This window comes from Netta rufina, assembly GCF_964035555.1.
Source record: "Netta rufina genome assembly, chromosome: W".
NCBI classification, from domain to species: domain Eukaryota; kingdom Metazoa; phylum Chordata; class Aves; order Anseriformes; family Anatidae; genus Netta; species Netta rufina.
The window spans coordinates 2,330,693-2,354,638 of record NC_140139.1 but is presented as its reverse complement, the minus strand read 5'-3'; the positions used below and the strand labels follow the sequence as shown (position 1 = coordinate 2,354,638).

At 44.0% G+C, this 23,946-nt stretch overlaps 1 protein-coding gene across 1 annotated transcript in view; it reads left to right on the top strand.

The window, feature by feature from the left end:
* The window catches only part of LOC311220889 (rapamycin-insensitive companion of mTOR-like), a 226,998-nt gene extending 204,162 nt beyond the window's left edge, over nt 1-22,836 (top strand). Inside the window, exons 34-38 of the mRNA XM_084304520.1 lie at nt 12,127-12,357; nt 18,971-19,123; nt 21,136-21,259; nt 22,213-22,351; nt 22,522-22,836. Coding sequence (XP_084160646.1) covers nt 12,127-12,357; nt 18,971-19,123; nt 21,136-21,259; nt 22,213-22,351; nt 22,522-22,596 — 722 coding nt within the window. The 3' untranslated portion in view covers nt 22,597-22,836. The remainder of the gene's footprint in view (nt 1-12,126; nt 12,358-18,970; nt 19,124-21,135; nt 21,260-22,212; nt 22,352-22,521) is intronic.
* The last annotated feature ends 1,110 nt before the right edge of the window (nt 22,837-23,946 follow it).

Genomic DNA, 23,946 nt, shown 5'->3' with positions numbered 1-23,946 from the left:
AGTGTGTTGGTTTATTTGTTTATTTTTCTTTACAGAAAATGTTATTTTTATATGTTAAGTTTTGAGAGCTGTTTTCTGGATTTTAGGATAGCAGACCATTGATTCCATTTTTTTATGTAGTTCAAGATAATGCAGTGCTGTTTCAACATAAACTTGATCCAGCTCTAATAACCTAAGGAAGAATGCCTACATATCTTTGATTGCAGTATGAGCTAATGCTAATTGAAGACTGGTAGTGATATTGCATTAAAGAAAGAAACAAAATTTAAGCTAAGATTAAAAAAAAAAAAAATAATGCCACATACAAATTGAGCTGTTATATTTTGACTCTTATTTGATTACATGTGAATTTATAAGAACCAATAAATGTGTTGGGTGTGTATTTCAGAAAGTAAATTATAACTTTATGTGATGTTTTCATGACAATTGATCAGAAGAGGTGATGGCACATGGTATGAGAGAATTGCAAGTGCTCTGTAATGCCTGGCTTGTTCTGGAATGATCTTCCTTTTTACAAAAGCAGAAACAGAAATCTGTAAGGCATTGATATGTGCCTCTTCAGTAGGGAAAACTAAAACTGAAACGTTGATACTGGTCCTGAAATAGTACAGGATATCTGTTGTGTTACTTGTTAGTTAACTTGAATTTTATTATAAGCACTTAAACATTCAAATAGACACATCTTGCTTCTTTTTTTTTTTTTCTTCTTTTGTGTTGTTAGTGTAATATATAAAACTGACTTTCCTGAAAGTGTCTGTCTGTATTTTGTGAAGTTTCAGTGTCCTGGGTTTGGCTGGAACAGAGTTAATTTCCTTCCTAGTATCTGGTATAGTGCTGTGTTTTGGATTTAGGATGAGAATAATGTTGATAACACACTGATATCTTAGTTATTGCAGAGCAGTGCTTACACTAAGCCAAGCACTTTTCAGCTTCTCATATTGCCCTGCCAATGAGGAGGCTGGGGGTACACAAGGAGCTGGGAGGGGACAGAACCAGGACAGCTGACCCAAACTAGCCAAAGGGATATTCCTTACCATATGATGTCATGCTGAGCAATAAAACTGGAGGGAGTTTGGTATCCTTTTGGTGCCCAACGCGGGGCACAAAGGGTTGAGATAACAGTTCTGACCAGAGTGTTTAAAAAAAAAAAAAAAAAAAAAAAAAAAAAAAACACTTATAATCATTATACTTGTTTAATAGTTGTTGGACACAATATTGTTTTATTTGCTCTCAAGGTGGTTTTTCTTAAGCCCTTTCTTGTTATGTATAAACTCTGGGGGCTTGCCTAAATTTTGCCAATTTGGTTATAGCATGTTCTCATGTTACACCAATCGTGAACTTAATCTGGTATTTGTACTCAGTATTGCCATCATTTTTGCACTTCAGGAACATTCTCTTGGAAACTATTAACATGTACACTCTTTGCTTTTTCTTCTCCAGTCTAGTTACAACAGCTCTTGAATTTTGAATACTCCTGGGATGTTAAAACTATCACAATCCTATTATTATGTCTCCTGCATGTGTTTCTGGTTTTGTCTAAGGTTAAACAACTATTTAAGAATACCACCCAGAGATCTGCCCTAAGGCAGGATCGTGATGGGTAGAAGGGAGTGTGGGGTGATATTGGCAGGTATCTGTTACGATTGTCACCTCTGATGGTTTTTGACTTCACCCCTGAACAAGTATGAAATCATTTAAAAAAAAAAAAAATCTTTAAAAAAAAGTATGCCCCAACCCTGGCAATGCCAGAGATTTACAGCTTGCCACACTGTGCTGGGGTCTGGATTGCACCTATCAAACAAGAGTCAACAGTATTCAGTACCCTCAAGAAGAGAATGCTTCTGGATCCAACTCCTGCAACAGACACTGCAGCTGAACCAGAGAACCAACCTGTGCTGGTATCAATCGCCCCTATAATCAAGAAAAAACTATGGTAGTGGAAGCCAGCTCATTCAGGAATAGAAGGAACTTATACTAGAAAAGGGAATAAGGAAGAAGTGGATGAGGCAGGCTACTCCAAAGTAGGGCCGTCACGAGATCAGGAGGAGGAAGAAGCAGAAGTCATAAATGACACGGTAACTGCCTGATCCATATCCCTCAGTGAACTGCAAGATATACAGAGGGATTTCAGCCATCATCCAGGCAAGTGCATTATGTAGCTGCTCCAATGCTGGGATAATGGGGCCAGTAGCATGGAATTCGAGGGCAAGGAAGCCAAGCAGCTGGAATCCCTCTATAGGGAAGGGGGCATTGACAAAGCAATTGGAAAAGGGATACAAGCCCTCAGCTTCTGGAGGCAACTCCTTTGAAGCATGAAGGAAAGGTGTCCCTTCAAGGAAGATGTATGTCATCCAGGCAAGAGGACCACAGTGGAAAAGGGTGTCCAGTACCTGAAGGAATTAGCTGTGCTGGAGGTAATTTATGATGACCTGGCCAACGAACAGGTATCCAAAGATATAGATGAAGTCAAGTGCATGCGACCCATGCGGCAGAAGTCTGTACGGAGTGCACCATCATATGACAACTTATTGGCAGCAATGACCTAGAAAAATGTAGAGGGACAAACGGTGGCTGCATTGGCTGGCATGCTCTATCACTATGAAGAAACACTCTATTCTTCCTTACCAGCCTGCATCTCAGATGTGGAGAAACTGGTTCAGAAGCTTGAAGAGAGAGAATATGTCTTTTTCTCCACCTATACAGGCAAGTATCTCGGCTATTAGGAGTATGAGTTCTTCTGCTAAAGAGAGAGGATAGAGTGTGCATGCACAACATACCACCCTGTGGTTTTACCTGTGTGACCACGGGGAGGAAGTGGGATGGGAAATTTACTTCAACCTTTGAGGCAGAGAGAGGTACGTGAGTCGAAAGGAAAAACAATGAAAAAAGGGAGTTCTACCAAGAAAATAGCTGCTCCAGTTTCCAGTAGGGAGTTCCCCAGACAAAGTAGAAGGGTTGATCTTAACAACGGGACTTCTGATTTTTATTTACAAGAAGTGAGTAATGAATGCTATGACCAGGACTAGAGGGGCTCTTCCTCCAGTCAGGCAGAGGAAAAGGACAACTGGGTTTATTGGACTGTGTGGATTTGATGGCCTGGCACATCAGACCCACAGGAGTATACAGCTCTAAGTGGACACTGGTGCAGAGTGTACTCTAATGCCATAAAACTATAAAGGGGCAGAACCCATCTGTATTTCTGGAGTGACAGGGGGATCACAACAAGTAACTGTATTGGAGGTCGAAGTGAGTCTAACTGGAAATGAGTGGCAAAAGCACCCCATGACTGCTGCCTAGAGGCTTCATGCATTCTTGACATAGACTACCTCAGGAGAGGGTACTTCAAGGACCCAAAAGGGTACCAGTGGGCTTTTAGCATAGCTGCCTTGGAAATGGAGGATATTTAAGTTGTCTACCTTGTCTGGTCTCTTCTCCAAGAACCCTGTTGTTATGGGGTTGCTGAGGGTCAAAGAACAACATGTGCCAATCACTACCACAACAGTGCACCAGCAGCAATATTGCACCAACAGAATCAACTGGTTGATTCTTATCCATAAGCTGGTTCCTCAACTGGAGAGCAAGGTGATCAGCAAGGCTTGCTCACCCTTTAGTAGACCCATATGGCCAGTGCAGAAGACTAATTGATAGTGGAGTATCGTGTCCTGAATGAAGTCTCACCACCGCTGAGTGCTGCTGTGCTGGACATGCTAGAACTTGAATATGAACTGGAGTCAAAGGCAGCCAAGTGGCATTCCACAATTGAAATCGCTAATGCGTTGTTTCTCAGTCCCTTTGGCAGCAGAGTGCAGGACAGTTTGCTTTCACTTGGAGGGGCATCCAGTACACCTAGAATTGACAACCCGGGGGGGGGGTCAGGGGGTGGGGAAACACAGCCCTACCCTTTGCTATGGACTGATCCGGACTGCCCTGGAACAGGGAGAAGCTCCTGAACACTAGCACTACGTTGATGACATCATTGTGTGGGGCAACACAGCAGAAGACATTTTTGAGAAAGGGAAGAAAATAGTCCAAATTTTTCTGAAAGATGGTTTTGCCATAAAACAAAGTAAGGTCAAGGGACCTGCACAGGAGATCCAGTTTTAGGAATAAAATGGCAAGATGGATGTCGTCAGATCCCAATGGATGTGATCAACAAAATAACAGCTGTGTCTCCACCAAATACCAAAAAGGAAACAAACTTTCTCAGGCGTTGTGGCTTTTTGGAGAATGCACATTCCAAATCACAGTTTGACAGCAAGCACTCTCCACCAAGTGACCTGGAAGAAGAACAATTTCAAATGGGGCCCTGAGCAATGATGAGCCTTTGAACAAATTAAACGGGGAATATCTCATGCAGTAAGTAGCCCTTGGGCCAGTCCAGGATGGACAAGATGTAAAACATGTTCTACACTACAGCCAGGAGAATGGCCCCACTTGGAGCCTCTGGCAGAAAGCACTGGAGAGACCTGAGGTTGATATTGGCAGCATATGAAGGTGTTCACACTGCTTTGGAAGTGGTTGGTACTGAAGCACAGCTCCTCCTGGCAACCCCGACTGCTGGTGCTGGGCTGGATGTTCAAAGGAAGGATCCCCTCTACACATCATGCAACTGATGCTATGTTGAGTAAGTGGGTCGCACCGATCACACAGCAGGCTCAAATGGGAAACCCCAGTCACCCAGGAATCTTGGAATGATCATGGACTGGCCAGAGGGCAGGGATTTCAGAATATCACCAGAGGAGGAGGTGACATGTGTTGAAGAGGCCCCACTGTATAACAAGCTACCAGAAAATGAGAAGAAATATGCCCTGTTCACTGATGGGTCCTGTCGTATTGTGGGAAAGCATTGGAGGTGGAAGGCTGCTGTATGGAGTCCTACACGACGAGTTGCAGAAGCTGCTGAGGGAGAAGGTGAATCGAGTCAGTTTGCAGAAGTGAAAGCCATCAATCTGGCTTTAGACATTGCTGAACGAGAAAAGCGTCCAGTTCTCTATCTCTATACTGATTCATGGATGGTATGCTGTGGTTACAGCACAGATTACAGATCAGCTTTTAACTAATGGTTTGGATTTTCATATTGCTATTGAAAGGGAAAAGACATTTTCTATCTCTGTTTTTTACCTAAACGTCCTTTCTCACATGAGAGAAAGGGGAGGAATCACCAGTACATTAGTCACTTCCTGAGTGCATGGAACAGCAAGTGCCTTGTCCCTGAATTGCATTCCACATAGCCAGTTGTGTGTATATAGTACCTGTTTGTTATCGCTCGTTTTCCTACTGATTAAGAGCAACATTGTCTTGGTTTCAGTTAGGAGAGAGTTAATTTTCTTCCTAGTAGCTGGTAGAATGCTATGTTTTGGCTTAGGATGAGAAGAGTGCTGAAAACACGCTGATGTTTTAATTGTTGCAGAGCAGTGCTTACACCAAGCCAAGGATGTTTCAGCTTCTTATGCTGCCCTGCCAGCAAGGAGGCTGGGGGTGCACAAGGAGCTTTGCGGGGACAGAACCAGGACAGCTGACCCAAAATGGCCAAAGGGATATCCCATTCATATGTACTGTGCTAAACAATAAAAACAGTGGGGAATTGGCTGGGGGGACATCTGTTGCTTGTTGTCTGGTTGGGCATTATCAGGTATTGAGCAATTGCGTTGTTTATTAATCACTTGCTTTGTTTATTCTTTTTGTTGTTGTTGTTTGCTGTTTTCCTTGTCCTTTTTTTCCCCTTTCTTGTTAAATTGTCCTTGTCTCGGTCCATGAGTTCTTGCAATTTTCTTTCAAATTTCTCCCCCATACCAGTTGTAGGTGGAGTGAGCAAACAGCTGTGTGGCATTTAGTTGCCTGCTGGGTTAAACCACAAGAATTTTGCCATGCATAGTTAGCACTTTTAGCACGTTTGTCTTCTTATTCAATTTTATTTTTTTATTTTTTAATATAACCTATAGTATGACTTTCTAGGTGTGTTTTTTTTCCTTTTAAAAGAAATTTGAGGAATAATGATGAAAATGATGGAGAAGTCTGTCATGTTATATTAGCACTTATCTGGTCATCTTTGAATAGGATGCTTTATTCACTGCATAGACAATCTAGTTTAGCTTGTTTAGTATAAAGTTTTCATAGGCTTTTATCTTCAATGAGAACTAAAATGAGAGGTGGCCAAATGAGATTTGCATCTGATCAGCAGATTGATCTGATCAGCTGACTCTGATCAGCATTGAAGATATGTTCTCGCCTCGCCGGGGCGATCGGCTCTGGGGCAGACGCGTTCTGCAGCGGAGCAGGGGATCGAGACGGGCAGGGCTTTTTTTTTCCGGCATCAAGGCCACTCGAGGCAGCTGAGGGAGCTGCCAGGACCCGGTAGCCCTCGTGAGGGAGGCTGACGAGGCGTAGGCGGAGCCAGCAGCGCCCCCTCCCCTGACATTCAAAGGCAGCCCCTAGGGAGCACAGCGATTAGGACGGGCAGTCAGGGCGTGGCGCGGCAGTTCGCACGGGCAGGGCGATTTCGGAGATGGCGGAGCATCATTCCCCACTCAGAACAGCTCGTCTACCGGCTGTCTACCTATAGCTAGACTGCCATGGTCTGCGCTAGGCAGAAAGCTCTTTCTAGAAAGTCTGTGGTGACCCAGACAGAGTGCCTGCTCAAAAGTGTGGCAGTTCAGGTCTCTGGATGCACGGAGTGCCTGAGCCATCTGAGGGTGGCAGAGAGACTGTGTGTGTGAGGTGTGAGAAGTTGGATGACCTGGTCAGCCTGGTGGCAGAGCTCGAGGAGGAGGTGGAGAGATTAAGGACCATCAGGGAGTGTGAGCAGGAGATAGACTGGTGGAGCAACTCCCTGCTAGGCCTGAAGGAAAGGCGCTGGGGTGAGACACCCCAAACAATGGTAGACCCTCTGCCCTGTTGCTGTTGGACAGAGGGAGGGGACCTAGGAGATAAAGAGGAATAGAAACAGGTCCCCGCTTGGCATCACAGGCAACCCCCCCCCTACCAGCCTTGCCTTCCCAGGTGCCCTTACACAACAGGTTTGAGACCTTGGAGCTTAAGAGACTGGTGGGTGAAGATGAGGTCAAAAGTCCATCCAGGAGGATGCCTAGGGCGAGGAAGTCAACTCCGTGCCTTAGGACTGCCTCCACCAAGAAAGAAAGGAGGGTGATTGTTGTAGGTGAATCCCTTCTCAGGGGAACAGAGGGCCCTATTTGTCGGCCTGACCCTACCCGTAGGGAAGTCTGCTGCCTCCCTGGGGCCAGGGTCAGGGACATTGCCAGAAACCTTCCTAACCTGGTTCACCCCTCTGATTGCTATTCTCTATTAGTAGTCCAGGCTGGTGGCAATGAAATTGCTGAGAGAAGCCTGAAGGCTATCAAACAGGACTTTAGAGGACTGGGACGATTAGTAGATGGAGCGGGAGTACAGGTGATGTTTTCTTCCATCCCTACAGTGGCAGGGAGGGGTACAGAAAGGATATGGAAAGCCCACCTGATAAACACGTGGCTCAGAGGCTGGTGCCAATGCAGAAATTTTGTGGCTTTTGACCACGGGGCACTTTACTCAGCACCTGGCCTGATAGCTGCAGATGGGGTATGTTGCCAGGGGCCTTCCAGTCACTTCCAGTTCAGGGTCTGGCTAGATATCAGTCAGCTGGTGGTGAGAAATTGCATTGTGCATCATGTTCTTTGTTTATGCTTTTTTTTTTTCTTTAATTTGTTCCTTTCTTATTAAACTGTCTTTATCTTAGTCCATAAGTTCTTGCATTTTTCTTTTGAGTTTTCTACCCCATCCCACTGTTGGAGGGGAGGGGAGCACGGTGAATGAGCCAGGGGCTGTGTGGTGTTTAGCTATCTGCTGGGTTAAACCACAATACAGTATAATTTAACACTCGTTCAAAATTCTATTCCTTGGTGTTTTCCAACCATGGAAGAACATGTCACGAAACTGTCTTAGGCTTCTTTCTTCATTCTTGAGTCTTTTTTTTTTTTTTTTTTTTGATGTTACAGGCACTAAGTCACTGATCTTAAAATTGTGTTTCTATTTTCATTTCTGCATCTGTCATTTATGATTCTATGATTCATACATTTTGTATATTGTGATAATATTGTTTGATACTAGGAAAACTCATGACATTGGTGTTGCATGGGTATTACTGTTACTGTTGTTGACGTGTTGGAATTGACCACATAACTTCTTACAGTGTGTTTAGAAGTTGAATTCTATCCAGAGAAGGGCTACTAAGATGGTGAATGGGCCTAGAGGGGAAGATGTATGAGGAGTGGCTGAGGTCACTTGGCCTGTTCAGCCTTGAGAAGAGGAGGCTGAGGGGAGACCTCATTGCGGTCTACAACTTCCTCAAGAGTGGGAGTGAAGGGGAAAGTGCTGATCTGTTCTCTTTAGTCACCAGTGATAGGATCCACGGGAATGGTGTCAAGCTGCAACAGGGGAGGTTCAGGCTGAATATCGTGAAGAGGTTCTTCACTGAGAGGGTGGTCGCACACTGGAACAGGCTTCCCAGGGACGTAGTCATGGCACCAAGCCTGTCTGATATTAAGAAGTGTTTGGACTGTGCACTTAGTCATATGGTCTGAATTTTTGGGTAGACCTTTGTGGAGCCAGGAGTTGGAAGGGACCCACAAGGATCATCGAGTCCAACTCGGGATATTCTGTGTTTCTATGATTCTCTTTCTCTCTCTCTATATATATATATTATATATGACAAGATGTTGCAAAGGATAGAATCATGTGACCCCTCCTTTGGACGGTCTCCAACAGTTTTACATTTTCTACTGTGGTGCCCAGAACTGCACGCAGTACTCGAGGTGAGGCCCCATCAGTGCAGAGTAGAGTGGGACAATCACTTCCCTCAACCGACGAGCAAAGCTGTGCTTGACACATCCCAGGATATGGTTGGCCCTCCTGGCTGCCAGGGCACACTGCTGGCTCATATTCAACTTGCTGTCAACCACAACCCCCAGTTTCCTCTCTGCGGGGCTGCTCTCCAGCATCTCATTGCCTAGCCTGTATGTATAGCCAGGCTTGCCCCATCCCAGGTGCAGGACCCGGCACTTGCTCTTGTTAAACTTCATGTGGTTGGTGATCCCCCAGCTCTCCAATCTGTCCAGATCTCTCTGCAAGGCCTTTCCACCCTCATCCGAGTCCACAACTCCTCCAAGTTCTGTGTCATCAGCAAATTTGCTCAGAACACCTTCTAGTCCTACATACAAATCGATTATGAAAACATTGAAGAGAACTGTCCCTAAATAGGAGCCTTGGGGGACCCCACTGGTGACCGGTTACCAGCCTGATGTGGCCCCATTTACCACAACCCTTTGAGCCCTGCCCGTCAGCCAATTGCTCATCCATCGTATGATGTTTTTGTTTAGCTATATGCTGGACATTTTGTCCAGTAGGATAGAATCATAGAATCATGGAATATCCCAAGTTGGAAGTGACCCTTAATGATCATCGAGTCCAACTCCTGGCTCCACAAAGGTCTACCCAAAAATTCAGGCCATGTGACTAAGTGCACAGTCCAAATGCTTCTTAAACTCCAACAGGCTTGGTGCAGTGACTACTTCCCTGGGGACCCCGGGACCCCTTCAGACTCCCAAGACCGTTGAAAAGTAATTGAGAGAGGTCCTGCGATGACGTCAGCCAGCTCTCTCTCTATGTGTATATATTTATGGAACGGAGTGCACCCTCAGCAAGTTTACTAATGACACAAAGCTGGGAGGAGTGGCTGATACCCCAGAGGGCTGTGCTGCCATTCAGAGGGACCTTGACGGGCTGGAGGGTTGGGCCGAGAGGAACCTCATGAAGTTCAACAAGGGCAAGTGCAGGGTCCTGCACCTAGGGAGGAGTAACCCCAAGCAGCAGTACAGACTGAGGGCTGACCTGCTGGAGTGCAGCTCTGCAGAGAGAGACCTGGGAGTCCTAATGGACAGCAAGCTGACCATGAGTCAGCAATGTGCCCTTGTGGCCAAGAAGGACAACAGTATCCTGGGCTGCATTTGGAAGAGTGTTGCCAGCAGGTCAAGGGAGGTGATCCTCCCCCTCTACTCAGCCCTGGTGAGGCCACACCTGGAGTATTGTGTCCAATTCTGGGCTCCCCAGTACAAGAGGGACATGGAGCTCCTGAAGCAAGTCCAGAGGAGGGCTATGAAGATGATCAGGGGACTGGAGCACCTGTTGTATGAGGACAGGCTGAGAGAACTGTGCCCGTTTAGCCTGGAAAAGAGAAGACTGAGGGAAGACCTCATGAATGTGTATAAATATTCGAGGGGAGGGTGTCAAGAGGATAGAGCCGGTCTCTTTTCAGTTGTGCCCAACAGCAAGAGGACGAGAGGCAACGGGCACAAACTGAAGCACAGGAAGTTCTGGCTGAATATGAGAGGGCATTTCTTTACTGTGAGGGTGACAGAGCACTGGAACAGGTTGCTCAGAGAGGTTGTGGAGTCTCCTTCTCTGGAGATATTCAAAACTTGCCTGGATGCCATCCTGTGTAACGTGCTCTAGGGGATCCTGTTGTCTTGTAGGTTCATGCCCAGTGCGCCGCACCAATAAGTACAGTCAGAATCCACACAAAGGTCTTTTAATTAAATAATTATATAACTCTGCAGAGTCAGGTGCTTGGCGTTCTTTCACAAAGCAAGCACACCTTTGACTCGAATCACTGTAATTTATACACAACCAACTTGTGAAAACTGTTTGGCTATTTTTGATTGGCTATTAGAGCTCATCTAACACATCTCTACTGAGTTTGTGCATTACAGAGGACCATGGGGGGGGGGCATCAAATCCCAAATTAGCATACATTAGCATTTTCATGGGTGTGTTTTTTAATACATTAATGACCCTTAATGAACAAAAGGCTACTATAGGGCAGTCTGGAGCTGTTTTTCTCCTTCTTTTTTACCTTTTATTCCTTATCTTCCTTTCTTCTGCTAGTTCAAGGCTATCTGTCTCTTGCTTTCAGCTCTAAGACTACACAAGCTATAGACCTCCCAATTTTCTTCAAGGTTTTCTTATTTTTTCCCAGCTTTGGGACTACACTTTCTCCCCTCTGAGACTATGAACCTCACTTTTAGGCTTCATAGTTCTCACTGCATAGTTCTTAGCTATTTTTATTAATTTGAAGAAATATTCTGTTATCTATATCTTGTTTCACTAACATTACCTGGTGATGCTTGCACTTGCTGAATAAAGTACTATATGAATTCAAACAACTAGGCATGCATTGCAGAACACAACTACGTATCACTACTATTGATACAATTATTATAATAATTAAAATCAGTTGTCTTAATCATCCAAAATCTGGCAGCCATGACCACAGCCAGGAAAAATCTGGTCCACTACCAAGGGTTGCATCCTGAGATATTAGGTGAAACAGTTGAGATGCTTGCCAGATTTGGTTAATGTCTGTTTGAATTTGCTTCTTCTCATTTACATAGACACAGCAGCTGCGGTTTATCACAGCACAAACACCTCCCCGGGCTGCAAGTAGCCCATCTAAGGCAAGACGGTTTTCTAAGGTTATTTGGAATACTTGTTCTATTTCTGTTTGTATTCAACCAAGAGCATCAGTAGTGGCATTGATTATGATTTCTAAAGTTGCAGAAATATTTACTATTGCTCTCTCAAGTTCTATTACTCCCAGGGATTAGTGCCCTCCACAAAGTATGAAACCAGGTATTTCTTTTTGCAAGAGGATTATAAATTTCTCATTTCTCCTGAGGTTTCATAAAGATGGCCTGTGATCTTAGCCAACCCCTTATGTCTGCAGACATAAGGTTCAAGGTTTTATTATTTTTTTCCCAACTTTGGGACTACAACCTACGGACGACAATCCTGCTGGGCAAGGGGGTTGGACTAGATGATCTGCAGAGGTCCCTACCAACCTTGGCCATTCCGTGATTCTGTGATAAGCTGGGACTGAAATGCGATATTTATTTCTGGAATGGTAACAGATCTTTGGATTTTAAGCCTTCAAAAATGCTTAAAAACAGTTACTTTATATTTCTAGATCTTCCCACCCCCTCCAGCTGTAAAACAGGAAATTTAATTAGAATGTTGTTTTAATCATTGGTTGTGTGGTTTTGGTTTTTTTTTTTTTTCTGGTATCTGATTGCTTGTCTACAGGTCTTCCATCAGGTACAAGTGATGTCACAAGTCCTTTTCAGATGCTCCAGCAGCAGATCAGTCTCACAGAAATAATGAATACCAGCCATTCAGATACCTCTCAGTTTTTAGAAAATACAGAGGATAATGGGCTACAGGAGCACACGGATGAGAACTGCCTTTATTGCGTCTGCATTCAAATTCTGGGTTATCAGCCTAACAACAAAGTGAACTCTTCATATAGTTGTACAGGTTAGTGTTCCATGTGGGTAAGTGTGATAAAGACTGAATGAGAATGCTGAACTCTGTTCATCTCTAAAATTGATCAGTCTGTAGTGTGTTTTTTTCTTAATATCTTGAAATGAATTCTCATTAATAAGCTTATTATGCAACCAGTGGTATTTCTATGGTCATTTCCATCTTTTCTATTTTTATTGGTCTTAGTCTGACAATATGCCTGCGTATTTTCAAAATATTTCTAAAAGCTTATCAAAATACAAAACTTGAAACCTTACTTACAAATCAACGTTCTGAGAAATTAGGCTTCCTGTCAAACCGATGAGAAGTCTAACTTCTAAGCAAGTTTCTACCATAAAGCACAAGAAGGCTGTTTCAGCACAAGAAGGATGTTGATCTGTTGGAACAGGTCCAGAGGAAGGCCACGAAGATGATCAAGGGGCTGGAGCACCTCTCCTACGAAGAAAGGCTGAGAGAGCTGGGGCTGTTCAGCCTACAGAAGAGAAGGCTCCAGGGTGGTCTCATTATAGCTTTTCAGTAGTTAAAGGGGGCTTATAAAAAAGATGGAGAGCAACATTTTGCTCAGTCAGATAACAGAATCACAGAACTGTAGGGGTTGGAAGGGACCTCGAAACATCATCGGGTCCAACCCCCCCTGCCAAAGCAGGTTCCTCAGAGCAGGCTGCCCAGGTAGGTGTCCAGACAGGCCTTGAATATCTCCAGAGAAGGAGACTCCACAACCTCCCTAGGCAGCCTGTTCCAATGCTCTGTCACCCTCACTGTGAAGAAGTTCTTTCGCATGTCAGTGCGGAACTTCCTGTGCTCCATTGCCCCTTCCTGTGCAGCCATTGCCCCTTATCCTATCCCCACAAACCACTGAAAAGAGGTTGGCTATATCCTTCTGTCCCCCACCCCTCAGATATTTATATACACTGAGGAGATCCCCTCTCAGTCTTCTCTTCTCCAGGCTGAACAGACCCAGGTCTCTCAGCCTTTCCTCATAAGGAAGATGCTCCAGGCCCCGTATCATCTTTGTGGCCCTCCGCTGGACTCTTTCCAGGAGATCCCTGTCTTTCTTGTACTGGGGAGCCCAGAACTGGACACAGTACTCCAGGTGATGCCTACCCAGGGCAGAGTAGAGGGGGAGGATCACCTCCCTTGACCTGCTGGCCACGCTCCTTTTAATGCACGCCAGGATCCCATTAGCCCTCTTGGCCACAAGGGCACACTGCTGGCTCATGGTCAACCTGTCGTCCACCAGGACCCCCAGGTCCTTCTCCTCAGAGCTCCTCTCCAGCAGGTCATCCCCCAGCCTGTACTGATACTTCGGGTTGTTCCTTCCCAGGTGCAGGACTCTACACTTGCTCTTGTTAAACCTCATTTGGTTTCTTCCTGCCCAGCTCTCCAGCTGGTCCAGGTCTCGCTGAATGGCAGCACAGCCTTCTGGCGCATTGGTCACTCCTCCCAGCTTTGTGTCATCAGCGTACTTGCTGAGGGCAGACACTATTCCCTCATCAAGGTCGTCGATGAAGATGTTGAACGAGACCGGACCCAGCACCGACCCCTGGGGAACACTGCTAGTCACAGGCCTCCAGCCAGACTCTGCTCTGCCGATCACCACCCTCTGAGCTCAGCCAGTCCTCAACCCACCTTGCCGTCCACTCCTCTATCCCACACTTTCTCAGCTTTGCTAGTAGGATGTCATGGGAGACAGTATCGAAAGCCTTGCTAAAGTCAAGGTAGATGACATCCACTGCTCTCCCCTCATCTACCCAGCTGGTGATGCCATCATAGAAGGCAACGAGATTGGTTGAGCATGACTTCCCCTTGGTGAATCCATGCTGACTACTCCTCATAACCTTCTTCTCTTCCAGTTGCTTGGAGATGGCATCCAAAACAAGCTGTTCCAACACCTTTCCAGGGACAGAGGTGAAACTGACTGGCCTGTAGTTTCCCGGATCCTCCTTCCTGCCCTTCTTGAAGACCAGAGTGACACTGGCTGTCCTCCAGTCTTCAGGCACCTCACCCATTCTCCAGGACCTTTCAAAGATGATAGAGAGCGGTTTGGCAATCATATCTGCCAGCTCCCTTAGCACACACAGATGCATTCCATTGGGACCCATGAATTTGTGTGCATTGAGCCCACTCAGATGCTCCCGAACCACTCCCTCATCAACCAGGGGGAGCCCTCCATTTCCCAGACCCTTTGTCGTATTGCCAAGGGCGAGGAGTCCCAGGGAAGTATCCTTGAAGCAAAGACTGAAGCAAAGAAAGCATTCGCTATCTCTGCCTTCTCAGCGTCTCCCGTGACCAGGACACCCCCCTCATTCAGCAAGGGACCTACATTATCCCTAGTCTTCCTCTTGCTGTTTACATACTTGAAAAAACCCTTCTTATTATCCTTTACCTCTTTCGCAAGCTTCATCTCTAGGTGGGCTTTAGCCTTCCTTGCTTTAGCCTTCCTTGTTGCGTCCCTGCAGGCCCTGACAACACATCTACATGTATACTCCTCCTAAGAGGACAGGCCCTTTTTACACATATAGAACATTCTCTTCCTTTTGATCTTATTGATTAGCTCCTTGCTCATCCATGTGGGTTTCCTGCCCCCTTCCCCAATTTCCTATTCTTCAGGGATGCACCAATCCTGAGCATGGAAGAAGTGCTGCTTAAATGTAGCCCAGCTCTCACAAGCACCATTGCCTTTTAGCAATCTATCCCATGAGATGCTCCCAAGCAGGTCCTGGAAGAGGTCAAAGTTGGCTCTTCAGAAGTCCAGGGTTGCAATCCTGCTTTTAGCCTTACTTCCTTTGCCTAGTTCCATCTGGAACTCCACCATCTCATGGTCACTGCATCCCAAGCTGCCCCCAACCTTCACATCCCTAACAAGGCTATCCCTGTTGGTAAGAACGAGGTCCAGGAGCACCTGATGCCTTGTCAGCTCCTCCACCGCCTGTGTCAGAAAATTGTCTTCAATGCATTGTAGGAACCATTTGGGCTGCTTGTGCCTGGCCGAGTTGCTTACCCAGCAGATGTCTGGGTAATTGAAGTCCCCCATGAGGACCAGAGCTCGTGATCGTGAGGCTACTAGCAGCTGCCTCATCGACTTCCTCCTCCTGATCTGGAGGCCTGTAGTAGACCCCTACCACCATGTCTCCCATACCAGCCCACCCCTTAATTCTTACCCACAAGCTCTCCATTTGTCCTTCACCCTCCCCCAGGTGGAGCTGGGTACACTCTAATTGCTCCCTCACATAAAGGGCAGCCCCACCCCCTTGCTTCCCCAGCCTGTCTTTCCTAAAGAGGACGTAGCCCTCTATGACTGTGTTCCAGTCATGCGAGCTGTCCCACCATATCTCAGTGATTGCCATGAGATCGTGGCCCCGTGACCAAACACAGATCTCGAGTTCATCCTGTTTATTTTCCATGCTCTGTGCATTGGTGTACAGGCACTTTAGGGAAGTAGCAGGTGCAGTTACCCCAGGGGGATGCAAGAAGAAGATACTGGACAGGGGATTGGGAACGCTACCTTCTCTGAGGAGCCCTCAGACAATCCTATGGGAGAGCTCAGAAGTTTTTTCCTGTCTTCAACAATGACAGCAGTGACAACTTCCCCCAGCCCTTCTCTGTCACCTTTAGCTCCCCTCCCTTCCCCCATCAAACCTAGTTTATAATGACAGGACCAAGGGGGAATGGTTTTAAACTAAAAGAGGAAAGAGATTAGATATTTGGAGGAAATTCTTCACTCAGAGGGTGGTGAGGCACTGGAACAGGTTGTCCAGGGAAGTAGTGGATGCTCCATCCTTGGAGGTGTTCAAGACCAGGTTGGACAAGGCCCTGGGCAACCTGATCTAGTGGGTGGCATCCCTGCTTATGGCAGGGAGGTTGGAACTAGATGGTCTTTAAGGTCCCTTCCAACCCGAGCCATTCTATGATAAAACAAAATGAAGGAAATGAAGTCAGTCGAGGGAAGTGATTGTCCTGCTCTACTCTGCGCTGGTGTGGCCTCACCTTGAGTACTGTGTGCAGTTTTGGGCACCCCAGTACAAAAAGGACATTAAACTGTTGGAGAGTGTCCAGAGGAGGGCAACGAAGATGATGAAGGGCCTAGAGAGGAAGACATACGAAAAGTGGCTGAGGTCACTTGGCCTGTTCAGCCTTGAGAAGAGGAGGCTGAGGGGGACCTCATCGCGGTCTACAGCTTCCTCAAGAAGGGGGAGCAGAGGGGAAGGCGCTGATCTATTTTCTCTGGTGATGAGCAATAGGACCCGCGGGAATGGTGTCAAGCTGCGACAGGGGAGGTTCAGGCTGGATATCGTGAAGAGGTTCTTCACTGGGAGAGTGGTTGTACACTGGAACAGGCTCCCCAGGGAAGTAGTCATGGCACCAAGCCTGTCTGATATTAAGAAGTGTTTGGACTGTGCACTTAGTCATATGGTCTGAATTTTTGGGTAGACCTTTGTGGAGCCAGGAGTTGGACTCAATGATCCTTATGGGTCCCTTCCAACTTGGGATATTCTATGAAATCTGACTGAGAAGTCTGAAGTTGAACTGTAATTTCTGAGATTTAGTTTTCTTTCTTCATATTTTAAGATTCGGATCAGATTCAGAATTATTTTCTTCCTAATTTTCTCTGCAGACCTCGCAGTTGCATGCCTTTTTACAATGTATGTATGTAATAAAAAGCCTGGTAATGGAAATTCCAAATTTCTGCTTAGTTGTAATTCTCATCATTTTACAGCAATGATACGCATTCAGGTAGTAACGTATAAAGACTACTGTTGTCAAGGGGGTTGATGTACATAATGTGTTGAGCTTGAATTTAATATGATGAGATGGCAAATAAGATCCCAATTATAGTTCTCAAATACCATAAGCAAGGATTACAAGAGAGGCAGAGACGCTCTTGGAAGAGGCACAAAGGCAAAGGGCAGGAGGCTATGGACACATGCTATAGTAATGGAAATTGTAGTTGAACATAAGGGGAAAAACTTTTCACAATGTAACATGATTTAATTTTGAAGTGAGCCCTTCTTTGAGAAAGGAGTTAAGCTAGATGATCTTCAGAAGATACTTTAAACCTATTTTTTTCAGTGGTTCTATTAAATGCACAACAGTTAAAAGCTTGGGTTTTATATTCATCTCTTTCCATAGCCTTTTACATTTTGGATATATAGTGAAACTTCCCAAAAGAATCCTTACTTGTCACAACTTTCTGTTGATGAAGTCAAAGTCCATTCTACAAGACTTGTGTTAATTGTATGAACTAGAGAACTTGTGCAATACAAAAGCCATCTTTATGTTATATAAAAAAGAACATGGATATAACAAGTGCTTAAGAGTTGATTAACTCAAGTATTTTAAGATTTTTTTTAAAAGTAATTTTTAAATATTTTGAGTATAAGTTCTTCAAAATCCAACATCTGGTTTCCAGCTGTTTTATATGCTAACAGTTACCATATTTAGTGCATCAGGTTATGTGATGGTTTTACCCTGCTGGGCAGCTGAATGCCACCATAACCACTTTCTCACTTCCACTCCTCAAATGAATAGGGGGGAGAAAATACAATAGAAAGGGCTCAAGGGTTGAGATAAAGACAGGGAGGTCATTCAACAATTATCGTTACAGGCAAAACAGACTCAACATAGGGAGATTAATATAATTTATTGCCTATTAATTACAGACTAGAGCAGTGAGAAATTAAAGCAAACTAAAGACACCTTCCTTCTCCGCCCTCTTCTACCTCCTCCTTCCCCCGAAAGGTGCACTTCATCTCCACTGTTCCTTCACAGTCACTCTCTTCCTCTGTTTCAACATGGGGTCCCTCCCATGGGATGCCGTCCTTCCTAAACTGATCCTACGTGGGCTTCCCACAGACAGCAGCTCTTCAAGAACTGCTTCAATATGGGTCCGTACGTACCACAGGGTCCATCTGACAAGAGCAAACTGTTCCAACCTGGGGCCCCCATGAGCAGCAGCTCCTGCCAGATCACCTGCTCCTGAGTGGGCTCCTCTCCATGGACTACAGCTCTGTCCCAGAGATTGTTCTGGTGGGGGCTCTCCATAGGCTGCAGCCTCTTTCAGGTCAGATCCACCTGGTCCACCATGGGCTCCTCCACAGGCTGCAGTGTGGAGATCTGCTCCACCATGGTACACCATGGGCTGCAGGGGGACAGCCTGCTTCACCATGGTCCTATCCACAGGCTGTGGGGGAACTTCTGCTCCAGTGCCTGGAGCACCTCCTCCCCCTCCTTCACTGACCTTGGTGTCTGCATGGCTGTTTCTCACTTCTCCCTCCCCCAGCTGCTGTCGCACAGCAGGGTTTTTTTTTGAATTTCTTAAATATGTTGTCAGATATGCTATCACAGAGGCACAGCCAGTGTCATTTACTGGCTTAGCTCTGGCCAATGGTGGGTGCCTTTGGAGCTGGCTGAAACTGGCCCTTTTCTAACATAGGACAGCCTCTGGGTTCTCACAGAGGCTGCCCCTGCAGCCTCCCTTGCTACAAAAACCCTTGTCACGTAAACCCAATACCAGGAATCGCATACTTAACATCTTTAAAAGATAAGAAGAGTATTTCAGGTGAGGAAAATTGTGAATAACAAAGATGCAACATCTTGTTTCTGTCAGATTTTTCAGACATTCCATGTACTGACTGGTGTGGTCAGACCATACACAATCACTTAGATGTGCATTCGTCCATATTTTCTGGAATTTCTGGCTGTAGTGATGCATTATCCCAAGGTTCAGCTAGCAGTACCAAGAGTACAGAGATTGTACTAGGTAAGTTTGAAAGCCTTATACTATTAGGTGCTAGAAATCTTAATTTTTTTTCTGTATTTATTCTATTTTTGCTGTACCACATTTTGCAGGTAAACAGCTCTTTATCTTGCATTGCAATCAAATTGATTGTTTGTTTTTTTTTTCTATAGTGTTGTTAGGTTAAAAAAAAGTCCTTTAAAAAAAAAAGTACTGAATTTCTGTGAAGAAAGACATTTTATTTTTAGACTTGTTTTCTATTTTCAATTATCATAATTTCTTATGGAGTAGCTGGTTGCTAACTTCTAGCATCTGATGCAAACAGAGAAAGTAATATCTCACCCAGCAATGTGCTTTAGTAATAAAGACAGTGCTGTAACTGAATCTCAGTGTTTAGTCTTCAGTTTTACCAAATGTCTTACAGAATTTATGAAATGCTAGTTTATCTTTTTAAAAAAAATCCATGTTAAAATTCATAAAAATAATATTTTTCATTTTTTAATGGGAATATTTATTGGTAGTTCAGAATATCATAGAATCATAGAATGGCCTGGGTTGAAAAGCATCTTAAGGATCATCTAGTTTCAACCCCTCTGCTCTGGGCAGGGTTGCCAACTGCTAGAGCAGGCTGCCCAGAGTTGCATCAAGCCTGGCCTTGAATGCCTCCCAGGATGGGGCATCCACAACCCCCCTGGGCAACCTGTTCCAGTGCCTCACCACCCTCTGAGTGAAGAATTTCCTCCAAATATCTAACGTAAATCTCCCCCGTCTTAGTTTAAAACCATTCCCCCTTGTCCTATCACTACCAACACATGTAAACAGGCATTCCCCCTCCTGTTTATACGCTCCCTTCAAGTACTGGAAAGCCGCAATGAGGTCTTCCCGGAGCCTTCTCTTCTCCAAGCTAAACAAGCCCAGTTCCCTCAATCTTTCTTCATAGGAGAGGTGCTCCAGCCCTCTGATCATCTTAGTGGCCCTCCTCTGGACCCATTCCAAGAGCTCTACATCCTTCTTGTGCTGGGGGCCCCAGGCCTGCATGCAGGATTCCAGGTGGGGTCTCACGAGAGCAGAGTAGAGGGGGACAATCACCTCCCTCTCCCTGCTGGCCACCCCTTTTTTAATGCCACCCAGGACATAGTTGGCCTTCCAGGCTGCAAGCGCACACTGCTGGCTCATGTCCAGCTTCTCGTCCAGCAGGCACCCCAATGTACCCAGGAACATGAGGTAGGCAGGGGCTTGCCTACCACCTGAGCAGAAACATGCTTCCATTCCCTGCCATGTCCTAGGTCCCCTCCTACTGCCTGGTGGGATGGGGAAACCTTTGCAGTGGCTCCATTTGAGTGGAGGCATTGGCTGCCACTGGGGTAAGATGATGACCCCCTCCCCCCAGCCAGAGCTTCAGCCTTTGCTCTCAAAGTGCCCACCATTCTTCCTTGAGGGTCAGGTAGGATGAGGGCCCTTGCCCAGTGTAGATGGTCATGGAACGGTGCCCAGTTGCTGGGTTAAAGTGTACTTCCAGCCTCCTACACTTGGCCTTGTTGAACCTCATTAGGTTTTCATGGGCCCACTTCTCAGCCTGTCAAGGTCCCTCTGGATGGCATCCCTTTCCTCTATTGTATCGACTGCACTGCTCAGCTTGGTGTCATCTGCAAACTTGCTGAGGGTGCGCTCGATTCCATCGTCTATGTTGTTGATAAAGATGCTGAAGAGTACTGGACCCAAGACTGACCCCTGAGGGACATCACTTGTGACCGGCCTCCACCCAGACATAGAACTGTCGACCACAATCCTTTGGCTGTGACCAGCCAACCAATTCTTTATCCACCTAACAGTCCATCCTTCAAATCCACACCTCTCCAATTTAGAGAGAAAAATGTGGTGAGGGACCATATCAAAGGCTTTGCATAATATATATGTAAATCCATGTGTGTACATGTGTGTATGTATAAAATACCAAAACAGACTCATGTGGCATAAGATTAGCACAATCAAAGACTTCCTGCTTAAACTTCATACTATTGAATTTGTTTTTCCAGGAGTAAAATCAATCCCAGATGATATACCAGTGTGCAGAATACTTCTGCGGAAAGAAGTCTTACGTTTAGTAATCAATTTGAGTAGTTCAGTAGGAACTAAGGGCCATGAAACTGGACTCCTGACGTAAGTTAAATGTGTTTCTGATGTTTTAGCAACATTTAGTTATATGTATTCTCTAAGTACTCTGAGATAGTGGTTCACCTTATTTCTGACTTCTCAAAATACTGTCAAGCAGATATTATTTTGGATTACTGGGGGTAGTTGAACACAATGTAAAAGCTAAACGAAGAATTTTCCTTCTAATATTGTTTGCTCTATCATTAATGTCTTACTCTTCTCCATTTTTTTCCCAATCAATAGTTTAACTGTAATGATGTTTCATTGTATACTTGGTATGTCATGCATCTTTAAAAAATAAATTATAATTCTTTTATGTTTATTTGTGCCAAATAAGATATGTCAGATAACCAGAATAACAGTCTGAAAGTAACTTCTTGAGAAACAAGAAACTTCTTGAGAAGCTTTAAGCAAGAGTACAACTACTGGCGTTAATTTATAGACAAAACTCATGTTAAAAATATAGGAATATAAATCTAGGGACTAAACATTAGTCCAGAAACCTACCATTTTTATTATAATGATGTTGAAAACTGTCATACAACTTCTAAAAGAAAATTCAGTAATACTTATTTTATTTATAAAATGCTAACAGGTATTAAGTTATCTTTTCCATATTTATTTTTTAGTATGGCTGTATATGTGGATGCCTCTTCTTTGATACACTGTTCTTTTTCAACATCTATTTTAAGACTAGGTTATCTCAGATATTCAATATAACTTTCAAAGTATATATTCTGTTTCATTTCATTAATACAGATTTCTTCCATTTTGTTACAAAATGCTATCTGTTCTGATTTTCTTAGTTCATTACATCCAGAATTTATAATGCCTATTACTGAAGGCAAAGTCATACTTTTTTAATGATGATGATCAAAACTTAATTGAACTTTTTTTAAAAAAAAATATGATGGAAATCTGTTCAGGACGTTTAAAATTCTGTTTTTCCTGTTGATCAGAATTAAGGAGAAGTATCCCCAAGCATTTGATGACATATGCCTTTACTCTGAAGTGTCCTACTTGTTAGCACATTGTACATTTCGACTTCCATCTCGAAGGTTCATTCAGGAGCTATTTCAAGATGTGCAGTTCTTACAAGTAAGTGGAGGGATCAGATGCTTTGAATGCACCAAAATGTGCCAGCTGGGTGCAGGTTTTATGTTCTGAATAATAAATGCTTTCAGGCATGTATTAAAGAACCATTTTGTGATGTCATTCTCCTTAATATCTCTAAGGACATTAATGCTTCATCTGTCTTTTTCTTTTAGATGCATGAAGAAGCAGAGGCTATTTTAGCAACACCAACAAAACAATCAGTAATTGATACATCAGCTGAATCCTGACCTCTGTCTCACACAGTGTATTTACATAAAGACTTTCTGAAATCCTCAGACAATTTCCGATTGACTGGATAATAAAGTTTGGAGACCATTCCAGAAGGTACTGGTACCTGAAGAGTGAACTGAAAACTTTTTCTTCCTCAACCAATTACTGCCCCAGTCTTTTGAGCCCTTTGGGAAGTTATTAAACATTACCATAGTTTTAATAAAAGTAATTACCAATATATGCAAGAGCCAAGCACTGAACACCTCTACAAGTTTTAATTTTGTTGTTTTTTTTTGTTTGTTTGTTTTGTTTTTTACCATAAATTTAAAAAGTAATAATAAATATAAAACGACAACACGTGGAAATTTTTTTTATGATTGACTTCTAATTCTGTTCCAGAGAAGCAGAATGATGCCTTGCTTTTTTTTTTTGCTTTTAACTTCTGGATACCAGGAGCCGGTGAGATGAGGGTACATGGGTGCATTCTGTTGCCAGCAAATGGAAGCTGTACTGTGATCATGGACACCAGGGGATTAATGTTAGCCCTTCTCTGTTGTTTTTTATACTGTTTATAACACTACTTGGGGGGGGGGGCTTGTAACTTCAGACAGAAAAACAAGCTTCTGTGAATCTGAGATTTCTTTAAAGTTATTTTAATATTGCTGTAGTTGTAAGTCATTTTATTAGCAGACTCATCCATTTCATTACATTTACATATACATATCTTATCTGAACCAGTTATGGATTTTTACTACAGTTTGATTTTAAAATAACAAATAATTTATACTTAAAATGCCGAAATCAAGTTTTCCCTGAATGATATGCATGTTTGCAGTTTCTATGCACATGCTCATATAATATGAATGTTGGTCTTATTCTTAACTAAAAGCCTTTAACAAGCATGTTTTGTATCAGATAAATTAATGTCGTATAAAATAAACTTGAAGACATTTAATCATTACTGCTTTTGTGAGAAGATATAATATGAGCAATTTTCAGAGTTCCATGGAAACAGCCTTTTATAAAAACAAAGGTTTGATTGAATTTTCAGTGGATGAGTGCTTAAGCATGAGATAGTACTAATAATTGTAGTGAAAAACCGTAATTACCAAATTTTGAAGCAGAAGAACTTATAATTTTATATTGGTATTTGAGACTTGTTGCAAAAGTTACATGATACAGTGATTGTTAATAAATAAAATGGTTGCCTCTATCACATTACTAGTGAGGTTTCTAAAGTAATGAGTACAAGCTTAATGGAAAAAAGTAAGGGTTCCCATCACTTTTATCATGCATCTGAAGATTCAGAAGCCTTTATACAAAGGTAATATAAATATATGCAAATTTATATATACAATAGCATGGCC